Source organism: Zootoca vivipara, chromosome 9, assembly GCF_965207765.1.
Source record: "Zootoca vivipara chromosome 9, rZooViv2.hap1.1, whole genome shotgun sequence".
NCBI lineage: Eukaryota > Metazoa > Chordata > Lepidosauria > Squamata > Lacertidae > Zootoca > Zootoca vivipara.
The window spans coordinates 7,685,421-7,709,610 of record NC_142592.1 but is presented as its reverse complement, the minus strand read 5'-3'; the positions used below and the strand labels follow the sequence as shown (position 1 = coordinate 7,709,610).

At 42.3% G+C, this 24,190-nt stretch overlaps 2 protein-coding genes across 3 annotated transcripts in view; both read left to right on the top strand.

Annotated features, from left to right (window-relative positions):
• Nucleotides 1-6,214, top strand: part of LAMB4 (laminin subunit beta 4) — a 57,350-nt gene extending 51,136 nt beyond the window's left edge. The window contains exons 30-35 of one of the 2 annotated variants that reach the window (XM_088676665.1): nt 480-624; nt 743-950; nt 1,789-1,927; nt 2,915-3,091; nt 4,816-4,969; nt 5,976-6,214. In XM_088676665.1, coding sequence (XP_088532791.1) covers nt 480-624; nt 743-950; nt 1,789-1,927; nt 2,915-3,091; nt 4,816-4,969; nt 5,976-6,115 — 963 coding nt within the window. In that variant the 3' untranslated portion in view covers nt 6,116-6,214. Of the gene's footprint in view, nt 1-479; nt 625-742; nt 951-1,763; nt 1,928-2,914; nt 3,092-4,815; nt 4,970-5,975 lie in introns of those variants that run through there. The other variant, XM_035126481.3, reaches the window with a different exon arrangement.
• A 9,024-nt stretch (nt 6,215-15,238) lies between these two features.
• Nucleotides 15,239-24,190, top strand: part of LAMB1 (laminin subunit beta 1) — a 55,749-nt gene continuing 46,797 nt past the window's right edge. Inside the window, exons 1-3 of the mRNA XM_035126482.3 lie at nt 15,239-15,614; nt 15,702-15,800; nt 20,036-20,208. Of these exons, the coding sequence (XP_034982373.1) occupies nt 15,764-15,800; nt 20,036-20,208 (210 nt within the window). The 5' untranslated portion in view covers nt 15,239-15,614; nt 15,702-15,763. The remainder of the gene's footprint in view (nt 15,615-15,701; nt 15,801-20,035; nt 20,209-24,190) is intronic.

Below are 24,190 nucleotides of genomic sequence, written 5' to 3'. Positions count from 1 at the left end.
GTTTTACAAAATTCTATTTTTTCCAAGATATGCCAGTATCTCACTATATCTACAGTATTGAAATGTAGGTTTTTGTATGACTTACATTTTTGTTTTGCTATCTTATTATGACTCTGTTTTTGTAGTGTTTGTTAGAAATGCACCCCTGTTTCTTTGTTGTAAGCTGCTTTTGAGCATGATTGTTTTTTGTGAGAAAATAGCATACAAATAAAATGAATGAATGAACAAATGAACGATCCAACCCTTAGGCTCCTTAAGTATGGCTTAGAGAGTTCCAGATTCAGATGGGCCCAGAAGTTACAAAAACAAATGGCTTATTACACCCAGTGAACTGCCCCTGGAGCCATCTTATCAGTTAGGGATGTGAGATGTAGAAACAGGTTTGGGAAATATGAATTTGCTTTGTCAGGGAAAGTTAAACTTAAAAGAGATCAGTTCATTATTTAAATATCTGTCTATATATCTATCCACACTCACAGATTGAAAGCATAAGGAAAATGACAGAGGATACCATAAAGAAAGCCTTGCTGATGGACGAAGAGCTGGAGAAAAATAAAGATCAAATAGAAAGGGAAGGAGAAAGCATCAAAGAGCTCATCAAGAGAATGAAGAACTTTCTCTTAGGCAAGTATGCTTGAAACCCATTTTTTGATCCACCTGTCTTAGATATATCTGTATATTCATATTATATAATAGACCAAGGGTGTTGGGACTTAAACAGTTATTTCTCCACTTTTCCAAGAGGAGAGTGCCCCACCAGAAGACATAGAGAAAGTTGCAAACTATGTCCTGGGCCTCCAGTTACCAGGATCTCCCCAAGAGCTAATCATGGTGCTCGACAAACTCAAGAGCCTCATGGCACACTGCGAGGTCTCCCCGACAGAGGTGAATGGGTTAAGGAAGCAAATGAAAGAGGCACAGGGATTACTGGTGAAAGCACAAGAAGCTGAGTAAGTACAAGATTGTCTTAGTTTGCAGTCCTGCCATTGGGTGGGAGAGATTGGATGTGGCTGAGCAACTGCTTCACAAAGCCATGCTGACTGCTTCCAGGCGGAATTGGAGACGAAGGAGTAGCTTTTTCTCACTTGTCCCTTTTCCCATTCCACCTCCCCATTGACTGCAGTGGGAGGGAAATTAGCTATGACAGCTCCAGGGCTGACATACTTTCAGTTCTGATTCACGGGAATATCCGAGGAACACGAGTATTTTGGATCCTGTAAATCCAAGGGAGCCCCATCCTGCGCCCTCAACAGGCCCATGGAACTCCCTGCTTCAGGCCCTACCACCAGTGGTACATGTATCCCAGTGAGTTTTCCACTGGTATAGCGGGTGGTCCTTCATGGACATAAATGCTGTGCTTATGACCCAGTCAGTAGAACAGCATTCATGCCACCCCCAACAATCTCTCAGGTAGCCTTTGGCTAACTTTTGGACCACTGTGTTGTGTCTGTGATTTGGAAACTATCCCCAAATCATAGAAAATTGTATATCTGTTTGCCTTTGCTTTACATTCTGAAGTGCATTTTCAGCCCCACAATGGGTAGACCGATGTGAACTAAGTCGTCTAAACATTCTATAAATATATTCTTATACTAATGTTCTTGCCTCTCTCTTTCATCCTCTATTTTTATTGTAAGCTCCTTGGGACAAAAACCTATTGTTTGTTAGAGGGGTGTGTGTGTGTGTGTGTGTGTGTGTGTGTGTGTGTTGCATGTCTATATCTAACCATCTATCTATATCTCGGTGCCTTTCTTATACTTCAGAAGATCTGGGTTTTTTATTGCTTAGGAAAGTAGCAAAAGGTCTCCCAACCCCTGATGACTTGATAAGCAGCTTGAAAGACATTGAAAATATTCAACGGCAAACCAGAGATGACTTTACAAAGTTAAATGGAACAATAGAAGAAACTAAAACAAAAATTGCAAAGGTATCCTCTTTACAGTTAACTTTCATCAGAGACTTTTCAAAAGAGAATGTGCAAACAAGAGAATTTCACTAACATTTATTTTCTTAGGCTTCCAGTTCTTCATTCAGTTGGCTTCAACCCAATATCAAAGCAGTCTGAGGGCTTTTCTTTTTAATGTTATTGATGTATTGCATCAATGTATTCCTATCAGCTTCTGCAAATAACAAAATTGCTCTTGTTCTTTTTGCCACGTGTTTTCACATATTTCTGTCTTAAAGTGGGGAGGGCAGAATGAAGCTGCCAAGTATTTTCCCCTTTCAAAAGACTCCCTTTATCACAGTTATTTCTCTGAACTTTGAACTTCAGCATAGTAGTGGGGTGGACCAGACGCCAACTCCCACACGGCTCCTGTTGATTAAGCCCTACCATTCCCATTTTGGAACCTATTCCTGTCTAAACTTTGTGGGTCATATCAGTCAGGTGGGTGGGGAAAGCCTGGTGGAGTGAGTTGCTTAGATAGCAATGTTCCTTCCCTTGATCTGCCCAGGCCCCAGCCAAACTGGTGCTGACAGAGGAAAACAATTTTTTATACCAGGACAGTTTTATATGTGCTCCTCCATAAGTCTGTTCTATCCCATTTCTACATAAATCTGTGATTTTTGCATTTTTAAAATCCTTCACCAGCAGGTACCAGGATGGGTTATAACAATTTTTAAATGCATTTTTTAAAAAGCATGCCAGCTTTTAGGATACATCCCCCATGCCCTGTTCATTTATTTATTATCTTGCTAACTTGATTTGCTATTTAAACAATGTATCCTATCCACACTAGAGTATAGCTATGGAATCCTTGCTTAGTCTGTTTTGTGCATCCGAATGAGCAGACCCATTGAAATCACTGGGCCTAAGTAACTTAAGCCCATTGATTTCAGTTGGTCTCCTCCAAAATTGTCTTGTTGGGTAATGAGTTACAAGTATCCCATTGATTACATAATGATTCTTCTGCAGGCTGCGAACCAAATGAACAAGACGGTTGATGAATTAGTGGACTTTTCAGAAAAGCAGTCAGAGCTGGAAGATGAAATCGCTTCCTTGAAGACAAAATTGCAGATGAGCAGGGGCCACGTCACCAATGCTAAATCAGAGGCAGAAAAAGCACAGAATCAAGCTGTAGCAACTAATAAGGTAATACTGTAAGCTCACAATTCATGCAGGGGTTATGTTCTGAGAATCCCGCCTAAAGAAGACCCAAAATTGTGTTCTTTACCCTGGCAACTGTGTAAAAAAACAGACAAATGCTACAGTCAAAGGCACTGAATTACTGTACATGCAGATCACCAGCAAACCTAGGGTGAAGGGAATTTTAAAAGTCAATGACCTCAACCTGTTGCAAATTTCTGATATCACGAGTTCAACACAAGCATAGTCTCAGTATGGGATTGACTAGAATCTTCCATATCATGACATGTCAAATGGAGGAGCTCATTTTGCGGCTAAAAATGGGGGTGGGGACTGACATATCAATTGGCCTTAAGCCTTATATATTGTCCTGTCTCTAACACCATTTTGGTTTGTTGCAAATAAAATATTTTAATCAGTTCATGAAGTAGGCAGATATACCATTGGCTCAAGCATCTCTTGTATAATCCCTAGTGGAAAGAAATAAGCGCAAAAGCCGGGATACCATGTTTGAGTACAACCAATCACATGCTAATCACAACCTGTTATCATGGCAGAGGACAGGAAAGGAAGAGTGTCTACTAGGGTGATGACTTTTTTACAACCTCATTCCCCTGTATCATAATTTGATGAGCTTTCGTTAAAGATTAGATAAAATCTTACTTTCAAAGAGATTTGCTAAAAAAAACTCATGCAAAAAATGATTTTAAAAAAATTATCATTTTTTAAAACCATTTTTGAAGTCACTGTAAGCAGATATAAAATTGAACCCAAGCTTTAGAGTCACATATATACAACATTATATAGGGTCATCAAACACACAAGGAAGCTTTTTTTAGCTGCAGTAACAGTATAGACACCACTAGAGGACGATGTTTTGCTACCTCTCCTGTAGGTTCTTTTCCCAGCATGTCCGGCAGGGTCTGCTGGCTGAGTTTTGAGGTCCCAAAACGGGGCTTTTACCTTGCACAGGTGTGACATTTGTATACCCTATGTTGCTAAGAACACTCCCCATTGTGGAATGTGGTGTTGTGTTCAAATTTGATACGGAATATATATAGAATTGTTAATACAATTTTATGAAATGGTAAAACGGCATACAAAAAAAAAACGGTTTGTGCGTAACCTTTTCTAATATTTCAATGGAATATACCTCATTTTAGTCATTAATAGGCAAAAGTTCATCCATTTGTGCTACAGAAAATAATTTTTGAAGAAAAAAATGAAAAAGTCATCACCCGTCTACACCTGCCACGGGCCTTGCAAACAAGCCAGGACCCCCGCAAGAATAAAATGTTAGCTGTGTATCATTAATCCACTTTTATTTAATTCAGATTCTGATTGACCTGAGATCTTTACTCTCTGTGTTGGAATTCATAAGAATAAAAGTCAGAAGGGTGTTCTGTGGTGTTTTTTTTTAATGTATGTATAATAACAGCATTAATGAAGTCTGAAGGTGAAAGTCAAATAGGATAATAGGACTCTCCCTCTTTCTTAACATGTGGGATTACTTATTGGGATTTATTTATTTTTTACTGCCAGAAATAGTATGTTTATTTTTCTTCCATAGTGGTATTTTTTTCTTCAATGACAATGTTTATTTTTTGGCCATAAAAATTGTTACTTGATTAAACCTTTAAAAAGCAAGCAAACAAAACCAGACAACTAAATTTATTAGCAGAGGTATAAAGAACAACAACACCTTTCATTGGGAAATATTGTTGTTACAGGAATTTGCTAATCTTAAAAAAGAATATGCCAGTTTACAAGAAAAGCTCAAAGCCAAAGGCCTTCCATTGGAAACCTTAGAGAAACTGAATCGGTTGAAAAATGAGGCTGAGAAACTGGCTAAAGAGACTGAAAAGAAAATGAAAAGAATAGCAGGTACTGTATATATATTGCATTTACATACGCACTCAATGATTCTTGCATGTTCCTCAGTGAATTATCGGGGGTCCCTCAATGAGAATATCAGCAATGGTGGAAAAACATCCCAGAAATATAGGTTGTCTGCGACCACTGGTCTTTTCCTACAATACACAGCCACAGAGAATGTTCTGGGTCAGGGGTAGAGAGACTCCACGCTTGTGCAATATATTGGGATGCACCAATACGAGCCAAGTACAAAATAGTGGCTCAGTGGAGAAAGCCAATTACAGTGGTACCTTGGTTTAAGAACAGCTTAGTTTTATGAACAACTTGGATTAAGAACGCTGAAAACCCAGAAGTAGGTGTTTTGGTTTGTGAACTTTGCCTTGGAAGCAGAACATGTTTCGCTTCCTGTTGAGTGTGTTCCATTCGTAAATTGAGTCCCCTGCTGCTTTGGGAAAGCACGCCTTGGTTTAAGAACCCTTTGGTTTAAGAACAGACTTCCAGAACGGATTAAGTTCGTAAACCAAGGTACCACTGTACTTACTGCACCCCTTGGGCCATACACTGGATCACCTGCACATATCAGGACAAATGTACAGCTGAGGCCTATGGCTCCCCTAGGGCATCTGGGTGGCCACTGTGAGAACACAATGCTGGACTAGAGGGGCCATTGGCCTGATCCAGCATGCTCTTCTTATGTCATCAGATCAGAGTTTCTGCTCACTGCAGGAGGGATGCAGGTGTGGATGACAGGACTGGGAAATGAAAAGGAACTATAGCTGCATTATTCCGCCTCCCTCCTTGCACCAGGAGATTTAAAGGCCCATATCCGGTGTCTGGGTTGCAAGATAGCAGCCCTAATGCAGAGGTTCCCTGGCTGGCAAGCCAATATGAAAAAGAGGTCCCTCAAAGAAGAAATTTTGGAAACTTACAGTTTTTTTGGGGGGCAGTGATTTACAAGGATTTTACTTACTTAATTGTATGTAACCACATGATGTTTTCTTTTTTTTAATTTCAGATTTAGAAAATAAGATACAGGAGCTGAACCAGATTAAACAAAACAAGGCTGATCAGCTGAGACAACTGGAAGTTCAAGTCACAGCTATCAAAGATGAGATTCTGCAGCAGTCAAATAAATATGCTATTTGCAAAAGTTAAAAGAGTCTAATAATCTAACAATATAACTGTAAATGAGCAAAGAGCTTTCCACAACCACTTTGTAATGATGAACAGTTTATAAATTGTATAATTATAACATCTAAGGTGATGTGTGGTTTTCTGTGCTAGTCCTTGACCTTTATGGGGGTCAGTACTTTGCAGGGATGAGGTACACCACAGTATATATGGTGCTTTGCTTGCTACACCAGACACCTCCAAACTTGGCCCTCCAGATGTTTTGGGACTACAACTCCCATCATCCCTAGCTAGCAGGACCAGTGGTCAAGGATGATAGGAATTGTGGTCCCAAAACATCTGGAGGGCCGAGTTTGGAGATACCTGTGCCACACCATTATTTAGAAATTTAAGGATAGTTTTCTTCTCACACACTAGGTGGCAGCAGGAAACTATTTAAAATTTTCATCTAGGAATGACTTAAAAGCATATTATTATTTCCTTTTTAAAAAAGTAAATTACCACACAAGAGAAGCCTGCTGGATCAGGCCACTGGCCCATCTAGTACAGCATCTGTTATCACAGTGGCCAACCAGATGCCTGTGGGGTGCCTGCAAGCTGGACATAAGCTCAACAGCATATTAGCAATTTAGGACAATTCACTGTTTTAGCACAAATTAATGGCATAGTAGGCGAGAAGTGAAGCCGAGCGCTACTTTTAAAGGTATTTTAACTGTTTAAGCCCCACAGCAAGCTTGGCAAATCATCCAGATGTTGATGAACTACATAGCCCATCATTCCTGGCTGTTGGCCATGGTGGAAACGGCGGCAGATGGGAGTTGGGTCCAGTTGTGCAATCAGTACCAAGATCAGCAGAATAGCAGAAGCGGAGCAATAGTCATCAAATGGAAACAATAGCAGCATTTTATGAATTGTCAGCTGAACTTAGCTATATGCAAGGAATTGGCTAATTTGGCCCATCCCAAATTGCAGGCTCAATATTTGCTGATTTCCTTCAATCTATCTTTGTTCTGGTGTGCTTTGATTATGCTAATCTGGTATGTCATACATAAATCGGGCAATGTCATGCATACGAGTGGTAGCCTATATGACGCCCTAGCGGCTGTGAACTATAAAACTCATTATTCTTGAGCATTGGCCCTGCTACCTGGGGTTGAGGGGAGTTGTAGTCCACAATATCTGTTGGGTACCTGGTGTAGGCGGATTACACGTGCAATCCAAATTATACTTCTCTTCAAATGGCCAGAGTGGGTTATGAGGGTGCCATGCCTAAACTCCACAACATGTGGTTTTTTTAATCACATTGAGTAACATGTAAAACAGTCCATCAGCTCTCAATGCTCATACTGAGACAATTATCCTTTCTTTGTTTCCAAATGCTTCATTGCTTGGAATACAGTCAGCCATACTTCAGAGGCTACCACTATCTGAAATTCACCCACAACTGAAAACAGATGTATTTCCAGCTCAAGGGATGAGAAAACTCATCTGCACCACATACTAATGCTGACAGCTAGGGCTTCTGTTTAGCTGCACCTAATAGTGACAAATGTTCCTCTAATAAATCTGCAATTTAATCTAGTACAATGTCTTAAAACATCAACGGCATTCATATGCACTTTGGAAAGAGTATACAGTATGTTTTAATACTGTATGGCAGAGGACTCAAAACACCACCACCGATTGAGTTTCTATTTGAGAGTAAGAAGATATGGTTATGGACTCTCCTTCCCTGGAGGTTCTTAAGCAGAGGTTGGATAGCCACCTGTCATGGATGCTTTAGCTGAGATTCCTTCATTGCAGGGGGTTAGACTAGATGACCCTTGGGTCCCTTCCATCTCTACGATTCTACAGTTTATGTGGCTAAAACATTTGTGGAGTGGGATATTGTTTGTTTGCGTGACAAAATCTCAGTCCATGTTATATCCCTATCTAGTTAGATTAGTTGATTAATCCCATAGGAATTAGATTCATCTTGTCATTGAGACATTAATTTTCCTATGTACAATAGGAAGCCAATTTTGTTTTTAATAACTGCACCTGGACCCAACCCAAAACCAATCTACAGGTAATGGTCGGGCTAGAAACACAGGAAACCATGCTATTCCATGTCAGGTTTTTTGTATGTATAACCTAATACAGTATTGTCTAGTCTGATTTGCAGTGGTCACCAGGGCCTTAGGCAGAGGCTTTTCACATCAGCTGCTCCTACCTGATTCCTAGAGGTGCCAGGGACTGAAACCCAGAGCTCATACAACTCAAGCATGGGTTGCCAGCCAGCAAAATGATGCTTCTGTAAGGTAACTGTCTTGTCCTTTGCTGATATGTAGAAATTCACTACAAATTCACTCTTCTCGATGAGGCCTGGGAATCTGCAACGAACTGCAGCCACACTACGCCACCATGACAGTTCTCCATGAGTAGCCTCTTGTGGTGGCCTTTGCATTTGGAAATGGCATCTTCTAGTTGCTTCTGAAATTATATGTATCCTTTAAAAAAACCCAGTAACAAAACTGATTAAAACCAACCCCAAAGCTAAGCTTTTTTTCTCCTTTTCAAATCAAAATAATTTATGTCACTGAGAGGTTGGAATTTCCTGTGGGATGGGAAATCTGTGTCCTGTTCTGGTTCTTGTTCTGACTTGGCTGATAATTTGAAATCATTACCATAGCTTTAGACTTGTTTTTAAAAAATGCCCCATTGACAGTAATGCTTCCCAGCCAACAGACTTTGTTCATAGATTATCAAATCACCAGATGTAGAATTCAGGAGGTTACAACAGTTTCTTTCCTCCAACTACAAGCTATAACACTGGGAATGTTGTCTGAAACATTCCTAAATAGCTAGTAAGCCAAGAGTTTGATCCAGAAAAGATAAAACCCTCACAGCACAGCATGGTGGTTTTATGAGCTGAGATAGTATTATTTGTCTCATCTAAAGTCAGAGAAGGGAATTTATAGCAGGCAGGGGCATACATTAAATTAAATGTAAAAGTATTCTAATTATATGTCCCCCAGGGCAATGGACAGACAATATGCATTTGTTGTGAAGGCAGTGGAACAAAAGAATTGATTACATCTAATAAAGCATTCTCAGCACAGGAATGCAAAATATGTGTGGTTTCAACTTTACTGCACTTTCCCCTATTTAAAAATATTAGTCTACAAGGATCCCTTACAAATTACACATTTGGACAGTAATACAAGACCAGCCATGCTTTGCAGTTCTACCTACATGCAACACATTTACTGACATACCTATTCAGAACTGAGTCTTACTGAATTCAATGGGACTTACTCCCAGCTAAATGGGGCTAAGATTGCAGCCTTTATCTACACTTGCACTTTGACGTGCTTTCGAACTGCTAGGTGGGCAGGAGCTGGGACCGAGCAACGGGAGCTCACCCCATTGCCGACCTTTTGATCGGCAAGCCCTAGGCTCAGTGGTTTAGAAGACCACAGCGTCACCCACGTCCCTTCATATCCCAGCCAATGAAACAAGAGAAAATAGTGTGTTACTTTCTGGAAATAAACGAGAGGAAGACAGAGATGGAATGCATTGTAAGTATAGTAATTTTTATTGGGAAATGGAACTCTTAAATAGGGCCACTGCAATCTGGAGTGCCTTCTATTTATTCAAGTGCAATGTACCTTTTCAATAGTAGCAGGAGTGATAATGAGTGCTCCTTCTCCCTTGCCATACTCCTACCATGTTCTGTGGCTAACACAAGTTGTGGACCTGCAAAGAGGCAATTCTCACAAGAGCGAAAACAGATTGGTCTCAAAATGTTGGCATGTCTTGGCTCAGTTTCTCACCCTGTAAGTTCAGACTTTACCTTGAGGCACATAGGCCATTTTCACCAGTGATACTACTCCCCTCACAATCAGTTCCCTTCAGTTTCCCTGCAGTTTTCCTCTACAGGTCAAGTGCTCTCTTTCTTGAGATCACCTTGTTAAAGAGAGAGCAAACAAGAGCCTGGTTATCTGCCTCTCCTCTCCTCAGAAGCAAGCAAAGCTGTGTCCTGGTTGGATCCAAAGCTATTTCTTCTTTCAGTGTGTGCAGGTGGGATATTTTGCCACTGCCTTTAAATTAGGGCTTTCCGAATTATCCTTCAGAAGCCTAAAATATTGTGAAGGCACACTTTGAACAGGTTGTCTGGATAAGCCAAGGTGTGTGTGTGGGTATGTGTGACTGACTGCAAGCTTTGTTCTATAAAACATTCTCATGCCCTTTCAGGTGACCTAATGCTTTTGAGACCCCCCGGACTGTATTTTAAACACCTGGTGTTAGCTATCTTTGAGTTCTTTCACATGCAATAACTCTCAGAATTCACAACCTATATATATTATTTTTTCAATTATAAATCTTTCCCCTCCTTCTTAATTTCCAGAAAGCCTCAATAGTCACAGCAGGAGGGGAATGCTTTCATCTTGCATAACGCTTTACTTACCAACATTTATTTACCAGCGGACCACTTTTCCCTCGGTAATACCCTAACCTCGCTGCCTAATGATTAAACCCATATGCCTCTTTCTGGAGCCTGGGGAGCTTAATAATTAGGTCGGGAGAGTGGGAGGAAAAGTCGAGGAGTGGTTTGCTAGACCCCACTCCTATCCCTCACCCTGCCCCTGCAATGCCGTTCCCAGATTGATTGATGAGGCAGCAAGAAACTTATAAACATTGCGATAATAAATTCACTCTCCCAATCACATCTCCTCCTGCCCCCACGCAAAGTGCAGGGGAAAGAAGAAAACATGTGCAATACTCTGGAAGGATTTCCAGCAGTGCTGTTCATGGCAGCTTGTGTTTACATTCAGATCTCTAAAACATTAATGTTTTAAACAACCTCAACATCTAAATCTCTTTGCTACCTGTGACAAACCAGCTGCCATATTTGTCCCGGGCAGCATTATTCGGAGTATATTTCAGACTTTCCTTTGTCACTGGTGTTTACGTATAAATAATTGAGATGCTGCTCAGCGTCAGAGCATATGCTTTGCACCAAAAGGTTCCAAGTTCAATTCCTGAAATCTCCAGGCAGGGCAGAGAGAGAATTTTGTCTTACACCTTGGATAGCCACTGCCAGTTGGCATTGATCAAGGAGAAGTAACCTGCCGTTGTTATGGCATTTGATCTCCCATCAGCCCCAGCAAGTATGGAAAATAGGGATGGTAGGGGTTGTGGTTCCACAAAATCTGGGAAGCCGGAGCTTCTCCATCACTGGTGTATGCCATACTGACTGGACTAGAGGGTCTTTTAACTGCATATAAGGCTGTTTTCTATGTTTTGTCCAGCAATCTTGACAGCAGTTGCCTAATTTTGTAAACCGAACTAGTGGTAACAATGTGTAGTTTTGTGAAAATTGACTCTGTCTTTGTGTGTTAACATTTATGCCGTATCTTAAAAACAAAACAAAAAAATTGTTTTTGTACAGCCTACTTAATCAGATCATCTGACCAACTGCACTGCCGTCCACAGAAGCTAGTTCTTGTTCTAGTTTTTAATGTGCCACAAGACTTTTACTTTTTTTGCAGACTCTGGAAGCTGCATACGCAGAGTTGCTGTACGTACTAAGCTAGCTGCAACTTTATTGGCTTGACATGTTGCTCCATGCATCATAGCAACTCTTATCTGTGGACTAACATGCAAACTATGCAAGAAAGATATTGGTGGTTGTGACAGACTCCAGTTGGTAGGCCTCATACAACTATGTCTCAGTTGGGGTTTTAAAGATAAAGAGTCTTATTATTAGGGACACAACTAAGCTGGAAACCACCTGACTTTATATGTACAAGGAGCCTTCACACATGTGACTGCAATCTGAAGTAGTATTGTCCAGACACATGTTTTCCACCCTAGCTGCTCTTTGTGCAAATAAAGCCTCAGTTAGGTTAGATGTGAGGCAAAATGAGGCTGTTAGAAAGGTTTCTACCCTAATTTATACTTATAATTCATAATTTTATCAAATTTATTTTTTATAGTCTGGATATATAGACATTGACTTGTTGTACAGTATTTGCATAATCAAATAAAAGTGTTTTTTTCCTAGCAGGAGTTCACATATTTTGACTGAGTGACAAGTCATCAGATGCAAATAGTGAGTGGTGTATAGGAATTCCAGTACATTTTTTTAAATAAAAAAAATCCTCTGTGTTAAATCATACTTGCATGATAATTCATGCAAAACAAATCAATGTTGCAACCCTATGCAAGTTTACAAAGAAGGCCTAATTGTAGTCAATGGCACTTACTCCCAAGTACAGTATAGGAATCATAGAATTGTAGAGTCAGAAGGGACCCCCAGGGTCATCTAGTCCAACACCCTTCAAATGCAAGAATCTCAACTAAAGCTTCCATGACAAATGGCCATCCAGCCTCTGGATCCTTTTCATATGTACTACTGGCAAGCCAGATGTCTCTCACAATTGCACACACATATTGGACAAGCATAAAACGGTTGTTGCCTGTACAATAAAACATAATGTGTTGGGCTGCTTTTAATCCTCTTCACAACCCTTTCAAATTGTTTCCTCCTGCCCACCAGCCTGTCCCGGAGAAGCCCCTGATTCAGTTGTTCACAGGCACACCCAGGGACCACCTGAATTGAACTCAGTGGTTGTGGACCAGTTTGGGAAACCCTGACTTAAAGGGTTAAGTAGCCTTGGCTGCCAGTGAGTTTTAAGAGCCTCCAGCCATTTCCTTATGACTCACCTCTCTCAAATGTGGGTGGCCAAATCAGTGGGTGGCTGCCCTTCCCCCCAGGCTATAAACATCTCCAGGACATAAACTGTATCCAACAGGCAGACCCATCTCCCAGTGCTTGGGGGTGGGGGTGGGGTGGGGTTTGTTGCATTCTCTTGCCATGGGCAGAAGGGGGAGGGGGAGAGGCTAAATCAGGTTTTCTAAGCAAGATGTTGGCAAGTCTACAAGTTCACACATTGCCTAAAATGTGGTTACAAAAATGGTAGGGTAGCAAATTTCAAGATACTGATCAGCACAATAATCAGTAAAGCTTTAATAAGGAGTACACACCAACTAACTGGCCATATCAGTAGATTTCTGGGACCTGCGTCCCAGGTTGTTTTTCACAAACAGCATTAAAAGTCACACACAGAGTGAAGATAGCTGTGTTGACCCATAAGCAAGATGCTAAAGACCATAATAGGGCAATACCTTTGTATGATATTTTGGTTGGCATATTAAAGGTATTTCCCCAGTTATATAGAATTTGGAACATTAAATGCACCTTTCAGACTTTTTTGTCATTTGTGCTTGCATGGAATTTACTGGATTTCCAGTTCTGAATGCGAAAAAATACAGTTTAAATCAACCGAAGGCTGTATAAAAGGTAGGTTTCTACTGACAAGACGAGGCAAGGGTTGCGTTACCAACTAATTTGTCAAAATACACCTTATTCATGATTAAATAATCTGCCTTGTATTCAAGATAAAGATATTAGCTACAACACATTATGGAATTTTTGTGCTGGACAGGACTAGAATACTAGAATCTCATGCCTTTCCTACCTCAGCACCCCACACATCAACCCAATCTACAATACTGCCAGTGAGAAACACAGAACAGATCATAAACCTTCAACTTAATGCCTACACATGGTAAGGTCACTGTTGCACATACTTCTACAAAGCACCCTGTGATTTTAAAAAACAACCACCCATAGTCCTCAGAGACCAAGCCATTCAATCAAGGCAACAGATGCTCTACTTCATCATTAATTTGGCCCAAACTAATTGTGAATGAAAAGTTCAAAAACTCAAACCTTCAGGACAACAGAGAAATATATTTTATAAGGACCAATTAAAATGTCAGTCTTCAGAACTTCTTCAGGTTGGATGTCAAAAAACAAAACAAAAAATGGATGGGCATGATATTGGAGCCCAAAACTCTGCAGTTTGATACAGACTTGACATGAAGTACATAGGAGGTAATAAGTATACTCAAGCTACAATCCCATACACACCTGGAAGTGGGACTTAAAGGTAAAGGTACCCCTGACCGTTAGGTCCAGTCATGGACAACTCTGGGGTTGTGGTGCTCATCTCACTCTATAGGCCGAGGGAGCTGACATTTGTCCGCAGACAGCTTCCAGGTCATGTGGCCAACATGACTAAACTGCTTCTGGTGAACCAGAGCAGCGCACGGAAACTCTGTTGACTTCCCCGCGGGAGCAGTACCTATTTATCTACTTGCACTTTGACGTGCTTTCGAACTGCTAGGTGGGCAGGAGTTGGGACCGAACAACGGGAGCTCATCCCGTCGCGGGGATTCGAACCGCCGACTTACTTTGAGTAAAGATGGGTAGGTTAGTGCTGTGAGTTATTGTCACTTATAACATACCTCTGTGGGTAGCTAGACTTCAGCCTTACAGGAGCAACATTGCCTTTTACTAGAACCGTGAGTTCCACCAACCAGATTAAGGTGCAAAATATTTAGAATTAAAGAATTCTAAGCCTAGGAACTGGTTTTGAGTACCAGAATTAAACTGAATGGCAAGTTCCCAATTCTTCCACACAAAAACCCACTCTTTGTTACATCATGGATTTCCCCCATGCCCTGTCTTTAAATCACCAATGTAACTTGAGATAAGGGTTTGTTTTGTTGTTGCCTTTGTTAAACGGGGAGTTAAAAATCCTTGCCTGTCTACTTCAAATCACCCAGAGATCTATCAGTAGATCACAGTCCACTTTCTACTCACCCCTGCCAGTAATAATTACTATAGACAACTATGACTTACATGGAACCAAAAACATTTTGTCTATCAATAGCGTTCACATATATTTGGTAAGAGGAAACAGCTTGTTTCACTTATATCAATAAACTACTATTAACACAGAGGTTTTTCTGGGGGGTGGGAATTGGAGATTGAAATGCATTGTTTAAGGAAATTTCTGATGGAATTGTTAACATATTAAAATGCTTCTAGGTCCCAGTCGGTGTGGAACACAAAATCATATTTGATCCAAGTAAATCCAGATGTTTTGTGACTAGTACTTCATTTCTTCACAGCATCCCTGCGAGGTAGGTTAGGCGGAGAGCAGCGACTGACCCAGGGTCGCCAAGTGCTCAGTGGGAATTTGAAACTTGGTCCTCCTAAGTCGTGCTCCCACACTCTAACCGATAACCCAAAACTCTCATTGCCTTCTAGAGTTCTGGAGGTCCTCTGTTACAGCTATGAACCAACCGATGAGCATACCAAAGTCAAGTCCCGAGTCTAAATATTTGCAGCAGAAATAACCTGAAGGCGCTAAGCTCTTTGCCCGACTGTAAAGTAAACAACTGTCATAATGGTGCTTCAGCGCGGAGACAAAGGACAGAAGTTCCTGTGCAACCCTCGAGGGTCTCTTTGCAGAAGCTCTCCCTAAAGCTGCCCTGCCTGGATTGCAGCCTCACCGACCCTCCCTCTAGCGCCTGCGTAGTGGAGCCTCCCTCTCTCTCTCGGGCAAGCGGAGATTCCTTTCTCCCAGTGTCAGATTTGCATCCCGGCTGGAAGGAACAGAAAAGGGTAAGGAGACCAAACTGCATGCCTTGCTGCCTTTGCTGTGGGAGATAAAAACCCTGCAACTTACTCTTTTTCTTCTCCCTTTTGTAGAAAGAAAGGTGAAATCCGGGTGGCTGTTTTGTTCTCTTTTCTTTCCTGGCAGAAGTAATGAGATGGGTCTTCTCCAGGTGCATCTTTGCTGTTTCCTAGGTAATTAAACATTATTGTTTAATGTTGTTATAAACTACCTTATTGTTTTAAGCAGTCGGTGTGTTCCTTGTTTCCCCAAGCTGAGAAGAACTTTGTTAGTCCCGGAGCAGAACTTTTGTTTTTCATTCAAACCATCCCGTTTTAACAAATTTCAGATGTGCGGCAGCAACAAAAGGGGCTGCAGCACGAACTTTTGTAAGCGATGGCATTTGCTCAAGTACTTAGAAACTCCCCTTGTTGCAATTTAACCATCACCCCCTTCCTCTCGTTTCTCGCTACCCTTATCTCTTCCCCTTCCTCTCCCTAGAGATTGCAAGCTCATTGCGGGCATAGACCGGTTTTCAAGCTACACCCGCCTTTACTGTATGTTACTCATGTCTTATGAACGATCAAGCGGGCTGTTTCCTCCGAAAGTTCCTTGCAGCTGTAAGGATGGATGTTGGGACATTTGCATGGCTAAGGCTGCAATCCTGCGCCCACTTACATGGGAGCAAGCCAGGCTTACTTTCGAGGAAGTGCGCGTGGGATCCGCTGGCAATCAAAGAATTGTAGAGTTGGGAGGGATCCTAAGGGTAATGTAGTCTAACCCCCCGGCAATGCATGAATGCACGTTGATGTGGGAGGACGTTTTACGGAACCTCGTGGGTTTACTTCCGCGTAAACCTGCATAGGATGAGGCTGCAAATAGGCTGAAGTTCCAACTCCCGCCTGGGGAGTGAGTCCCATTGAATCCACTGACTAGGGCTTACTTCCGATAGGATGGCGCTGTCTAAGGCTTCGATGGTGCAAGTCCCATCGAACACAGTGGCATTTACTTCCGAGTAAACGGGCATCGGACTGCGCTTTACATAACTTAGATGTTACAATTTTTTGCCTACGTTTGCGCAGTGACTCATAGCCGCATCTGCCCTGAAAGATGCTAAGAACCGATTTTTAAAGGCAAACTCAAGACCTTTAAAACAGGCATGCCCAAACTTGGCCCTCCAACTGTTTTGGGACTACAACCCCCATCATCCCTAGCTAACAGGGCCAGTGGTCAAGGATGGTGGGAGTTGTAGTCCCAAAACAGCTGGAGGGCCAAGTTTGGCCACCACTGCCCTTAAAAGAATCCCCACAACCCCAACGCACACCCTGGACCAGATAGATCCACACGTCTGGGGAGTGAAGAAAAGTCCCCAGCTGTTTTTATTTTGATTATACGTTTTTTAGTTTTATATTTTGAATTTGTTCTGTGAACCGGTATAGGGCGGTGTGTGTGTTTGTGTGTATCTATATATCTCGCGATTCATATATATATATACTGTGTGTCATGTGTATGTGATATGGCGATTCCTATACATCCCGGGCTGTAAACCCCATTGAAAGCAAATTGAGTCGCGTTCCTTTAGCATCAGCTTGCTTCGTTAGCTTGCAGTCGTGCAGACAAGCGCGAACCCTGGGAATCCAAAACCCCACGGAACTCAGTAAGGAGAACGACGCCCGTTGGCGCGTTCGTGAGAACGGCGCAACACCCGAGTCGCGGGGAAACGCAAACGCCTTGTTTGCTGCTCAAGCCCATTAGCAAAGCGAAATGATGCCCTGGTGGTGCTTGGAACCAATTCAGCCTCCAGAAACCCTGCGCGCGCGCGCGCGCACCCACCCACCCCCTGCCATAGCGCAATCCAAGTCAGGTCTACTCGGAAGCAAGGCCCGCCGCGGCGTCCTTGCTCCCAGGTAAGCGCCAAGAGGCCTTTGCTTTCCGCTCCGCCGCCTTTGCGCTCTTCTCCGCCGCCGCCCCTGGTTTGCGTGCGCTCAGCTCCCGAGAGGGAGACACGGCCCGGCGTGGATTTGGGAAGAGTCGTCGCCTGGCGCCATATGGCTTTCCTTGCCCTCTTGTTCTCCGCCGCTGGAGAGTCTCCGTCGCGGCCGCGTCGAGGGGAGGGGAGGGGAGGGAATGGCGCCGGCTCCGTGAGGGGGAAATTGGCGGGAACTTTCCTCTCCGCGAGCCGCGTTTTCCCCTCAGCCTCGTGGCTCCCTCCAAAGCCTCCAGACTAGGCCTCCTCTTTGGAGCACGCTTCACCTCACGACCCTCCAGTTAACATGCAGTATTTATATTCCTATCCCACTCCTTCCTCCAAGGTGGCCTTCCCCTCTCTCCATATCGTCCTCAGGACAACCCTGTGACTTTGGTCATAGTGTGTCCAGAGCGAGGATAAAAATGTGGCCCCCTCCAAATATTTCTGATTTCTTATTCAGGGTGGTGCAGGAGGTTTTACACACACACACTGCATTGAGTGGAGAGGGCACAATATGGAGAAGATCCTGTCTGGGTGGCGCCAAGTTTTGGCCTCGCACAGTGTTACAAAAGATGGCCAAACTTATTTTCGCAACAGTTCCTTTGAGAATACAGTGGAACCTCGGTTTACGAATTTTTGGTTTATGAACGCCGCGGACCCATCTGGAACGGATTAATTCACTTTCCATTACTTTCAATGGGAAAGTTTGCTTCAGTTGATGTATGCTTCAGTTGATGAACAGACTTCGGAACCAATTACACCCATGCTTCGGGTTAAGTACGCTTCAGGTTGAGTACTCCGCGGACCCGTCTGGAACCGATTAATCCACTTTCCATTACTTTCAATGGGAAAGTTCGCTTCAGTCTATGAACGCTTCAGTTTAAGTACTCCGCGGACCGTATGGAACAGATTAATCCACTTTCCATTACTTTCAGTGGGAAAGTTCACTTCAGTTTATGTACGCTTCAGTTTATGAACAGACTTCCGGAACCAATTGTGTTCATAAACCGAGGTACCACTGTAGAGTTTGTTGAAGCACCTCACCCCCTTGCCTTCTGCGCATGCTCTCAAGGGTGCTGTTTTTGTGCCCCTTTGGCTCACGCCCAGTGTGGGCAAACCGCTCTCACCGCCCTAAAAGCAGTGTTGCCTGTGGGGCAGGTTAGGCGGAGAAATGGCGACTGAGCCAAGACCACCCAGTGAGCTTCGTGACTGAAAGGGGATTTGAACCCTGGTCCCCCAGGTCCTGGCTTGGGGTTTTTTAAAACAACTACACAGACTCTCAAAAGTTAGTCTCATTGGTTTTGAGGAGCTTTCTCCTTGTTGAGAAGTGTGCAAGACTGCAGCCTTTATGGGTTGCGCATGTGCAAGCTCGGTACAACTGGCCCAGTGGCTAGGATTCAGTCTGAACACAGAACCCTATGTATGTTTCCATAGAAGTATATTCATTTCACGTGCATCTCATTGTTCGTCCAAGGCTCAAGGCAGCATACAAGCTTCTTTCTATTTTTCAAATGAGATTGAAGAAAGAATCCCTGGCCTAAGGCTCCTTGGTCACATCCACACCAGTCATATTACTTTAACAGTACAGTGGTGCCTCGCTTAACGAATGCCCTGCTTAATGAAATTTCCGCTTAGCGAAAGGATTTTTCGAGTGGAGGTTGCCTCGCTAGACGAATTCGTTTTACGAAAAATTCGTCTAGCGAATCGTGGTTTCCCATAGGAATGCTTTGAAATTCAATTAATGTGCTCCTATGGGCAAAAAAACATTCAATGCATTCCTATGGGATTCACTAGACGAATTTTTCGTTATAAGAAAAGACCCGTGGAACGAATTACATTCGTCTAGCGAGGCACCACTGTAATGGTTTCTGTTATGTATTAAGTTAACTGCAGTACTCCTTCTGGTCACCGTGGCTGCAGTTCTTACCCTGCCCACTGTCGCTGCAGTTCTCACTCAGGTCCACAACATGCAAATGAAGGATTGAGAGTGCTGTTCAAGATTGAGTAGCTAGGGGAAGTTTGTTACTATTGCAAGTTACTGAGTACTATATAAGCCAGTTGTGTGAATTGTCTTGGGGTGATGAGGGGGCCCTATATTTTCAATAAATCTGTTTTTTTGTGTGGCTGTTTTTCTTTTGCTACTGCACAGCTTAAATAACCATAGAATCCAGAATGCTTTTATTCTCATCTGGGACAGGAATCGGTGGCTATTGCCTGCTCACTTGCAATTTCACAAAAGCATTGACAGAGATTGCTTATTCTTCAAGCAAGAAAATGGCACAACTTCATAGGGTTTAGTGTCTATCCCTTACTATTGTTAGCATCAACACATTTATGAAATTGCCATCTAGCAATTACCCCGTGTGTAAGGTGATGCTATTCATGGCATCCACCAGTGAAACATTTCCTCTTCCATATGCTGATCTGCTCCTGGCCCTTGCTTCTCCTTCCCATTTTTAGGCCTTTGGACCATTGCAGTAGCTCAGGAACCAGAATTCAGCTACGGATGTGCAGAGGGGAGCTGCTATCCAGCCACAGGAGACTTGCTGATTGGCCGGGCTGACAAGCTAACTGTCACGTCTACATGTGGGCTTCAAAAGCCTGAACCATACTGCATTGTGAGCCACCTCCAGGTAAGTTTTTGCAGAAGACTGTCTCAGAGCAAAGAGGAATTTGGTTGAGTGTAATTGAAGGGCAATTGATCATAACAGTCCTGGGTCTTCCTCTCCCCCCCCCCCCAGCTGACCAAGCAGCCCCACACCCTCTCTAGATAAGTAGAAACATCTGGTGCTGTCCAGAGCTTTGAGAGGAAGCAGACACCATCCCCCTGGCTCAGATTTGTTTGTACAGTTGCATGTGTCCTGCTGTTTCCTGCTCTTGTTTGTTTTTGCTCCCTGAATGCACCGAACCACCTTCTCCCAGGATCATTAGGAGCATGAGGCCTTATTTCCCGCAGTCCTTAGCTGTGACACCAACAAAAATTCTTATCTCAAACTTCTGGGAATTCTGTCCAAAAATGCAGATAAATCCCAGGGCTCTTAGTTTTAACAAAATATCTGTGTCATTGGGCATGTCTGCATGGGAAGTTATCCCATTTCTGATTCAGTTTTTTTTTTAGTGCTGAAGTGAAGTCACATCAGGAAGAAGCAAATGATGTGGGTGGGGGATTCCATTCTTTAATTGTAATTGTGTTTCAAGCCATTTGGATAATGCTGGTCTAAGATATTTTGATGCCCCAAAGTTAAACAAAAAACAAAATACCACCACAAACTTCAAAAATCTTATACTTAAAAGCCATGTAGGCACTGACTGTTTGGGAAAGTCAGTTACATGGCCTCCTTGAATGGATAGATCAGCCCAGTAGGAAAGACAGCTCTGCTCCAGGCACGCCTGTCTTCTACTGCCTCCCGCAGTTTGGTCAGGCTCATGTTGGTAGCTTTGAGAACACTGTCCAACCATCTCGTCCTCTGCCATCCCCTTCTCTTTGTGCCCTCAATCTTTCCCAACATCAGGGTCTTTTCCAGGGAATCTTCTCTTCTCATGAGGTGGCCAAAGTATTGGAGCCTCAGCTTCAGGATCTGTCCTTCCAGTGAGCACTCAGGGCTGAGTGTAACTGATACAGTTACAAGGGAGTAAATCCCATGGAACACATTAGGATTACTCTTGATTAAATATTCATAGGATTGTGCCTACTTAAACTGAGATTAGTATTGTATCACACTGATGTTAATGGCTACTTAGTTTTCCTCAAGCTAGCATTTATAGTTCATATGCTGCATACTGATAAGATGGTTCTTATAACTAGCCATCAATTGTGTGTGTGAGGGGGGTGGCATTTCTGCATCAAATTTCTCTTCTGTTGTTCTGGTCACAATTAAGCAGGTCTTAATTCCCAATGAATTATAAATACATGCAAAATATCAGCTGAAGTTACTTGTTCTAAAACGATAATTGTTAATGGTTAATGCATTTATGGTGTAATGTGTTCAGATATATTAATAAAAACATTCTGCTGATTGCACTACCCCCAGCATGATATATGAGAGCTGTCTAGACTACTTCCTTCATTTATAGTCTCTAGAAGGATATATACGGTAGCTAAAATTCTAGCAATTTCAGTGTGGTCAAAGATATAGACTGAGGAAATACAGTTAAGCAAACAAGGATTAGCAATACATTGTTAAACTTTTCCCAGAGCATTTTTCAAATATAAAACAAATTTTGTCAAAAAGAAAATGAAATATACTTTGAGTAAACAAATAGAAAGTTGTGTGTGTGTGTGTGTGTGTGTGTGAGAGAGAGAGAGAGAGAGAGAGAGAGAGAGAATGAATTTAGTAAGTATTTTCTTTTTAAAAAATAAGAGAAAGTAGCAGAGTAGTTTTTAATCTGAATTATGGAGAAAAGGTAAGAGGACTTGTGTATCCAGTTTTGGAAGACTCAATCCTTAGGGATGATGGCGAAAATGTTACTGGTTATCCAGATGAGAACAGAGCAATGAGCATATGGAAAGTAAAGATATCTATTTGAAGAAACCAATAATTGTAAGAGGAAATTATAAACAAAAAGGGAGTTGGTATATTGGCGATTATATGTAATACTAGAAGCCTACAAGGCAATCTGGGGAAGAGGGAGTGCTAAGGTTGAAAAGAGAACATGGATAATACTGACTATATGAGAATCATGTTATCGTGAGATAAAGACAGAAATCGGGAATAATCAAGGTAGAAAGGGGCTGCAGTAATGAGTGCAGTAATGAGAAGGCTTCAAATACCTTCACAATGCAAAATAGTTGTTCATGTTGCAAGAAAAAGGCAAACTTTCTTGATAGCACAAATAGCTGTGCCTTGTAATCTACTATAATGGCATCTGGTGCTCCCTCAAAAGGTTGGCTACAAGTCTACCCACTCTGCCATTCCACTCCCACCAGCAGAATATAGCTAGTCAGGGGGTACAGCCCATAGAAAAGATTTATAGCTATTGGTCATGCTTATAAATTCCTTGCCATCCACACATGATATTAGGCCACCACAGAGCAACACAATGCAGACTGCAACTGTACCACAATCAGCAAAAAATGAATTAACTTGTCTTGAGAGCAAATAATACAGAATTATATGCACATAATTTAATATGCAGGATATATCCTAGAAAACATTCACACATTTTAGAGATAGAGAACATCAGATGGGATAGTGGTTTTCTTATAACCACCTGGGTAAATTCATGACAGTGTTGAGACTCATGGGATTTGGCCCATTCACTTTCAATAGAGAGAAGTGCAATTCGGAAATTAACTGGGTCAGATACATTCTTATGGGTCTGGTTTGTCAACAAAAAGACCAACATGTCCTCTCATACCCAATACCTTTTTGCTGTCGCCCCTGCATTCGCTATAAATTTCTGTCTAAGGCATTTATATTGACAGCACTGATTGATGCCACATTGATTTCCATAGCCGATTGTTGACAATGACATCAGTGCTCCTTCAGGAGAATCCCTCTGAACCATCCTAACATAACTGCAGCGGGGAGAGGCTAATAATGAATGCAAACCAATTACCCTCCAGTCTCCAGCAAATAACTGGATCATAAAATCTGTCTCACTGCATAACTCAAACCAGCAGACAGTAATTTGGACAGGACCCATCACCACATAGGAAGCACAGCAGTGGTGGACTTGAGCACTATGACACCCTGCGCAAGGCCAAAATTTGCCCCTCCCCCCCCATCTTCACGCTGCCTTCCCAAAGGTGGGTAAGGAGGCACCTGGGACATAAAATAAAATTTAAAAGTAGTGCTTATTCAGAATTATACACTTTAAAAAATATTCTAAGATGCTGCTACTGATCTACAACCATTTGCAATTAGGTCATTCTGTAAGAGACACTGAGTCAGACTGACAATGTCAAGGCATCCAGGAATGAAGTACTGTATCAGTCTGGTAGACTGCCCAGTATCTTCCAAATGACGGTTTCATGCTAGGCAGAAAAAGCACGAGCCAGTAAAAGCACTTCAAAGCAAACACAGACTTCAAAGCAATCAAACCATTTAAATTATTCTAAAACTTTGTTCTACAATTATTCTACAACTTAGCATGTTTGTCTTTACTTCTGCTCTCTGAGTACATTCACATGTAAAGCTAAACCAAGGTTTTCCACTATGCAGACAAACTTTAAAGCTCTGGCAAGGTGGCAGAATACCAAGCTCACCCCCTTCCCCCTCTCTTCTTCCCACGCATCTGGGAGAAGGAACATTTCAGTTCCTTTGAATCTCAGCTTAGTGTTATGAATGCAGCAGAAATTCTGCTTTAAATTCCAATCAATTTCAAGATAAGCCAGCTTCAATCCATGTGTTATAAAGCTAGCCATATTTTGTTTTAAACCGGGATTTCTGTTTCATGCATAATGCTAAGCCAAGATTCAAAGAAACCAAAACTGATAACAATCTCAGCAGGAAGGAGCCAGGCGTTTTGCTTCAAATCACTGAGGCTCATCAGTGTAGTGCTAGGTAGCCAACAGGCTGCCCTTCAGATATTTTGGTCTCAAACTCCCACAACAGCCTCAGTCAGCAGCATGGCCAATGGTCAAGGAAGATGGGAGTTGTAGTTCACAACACC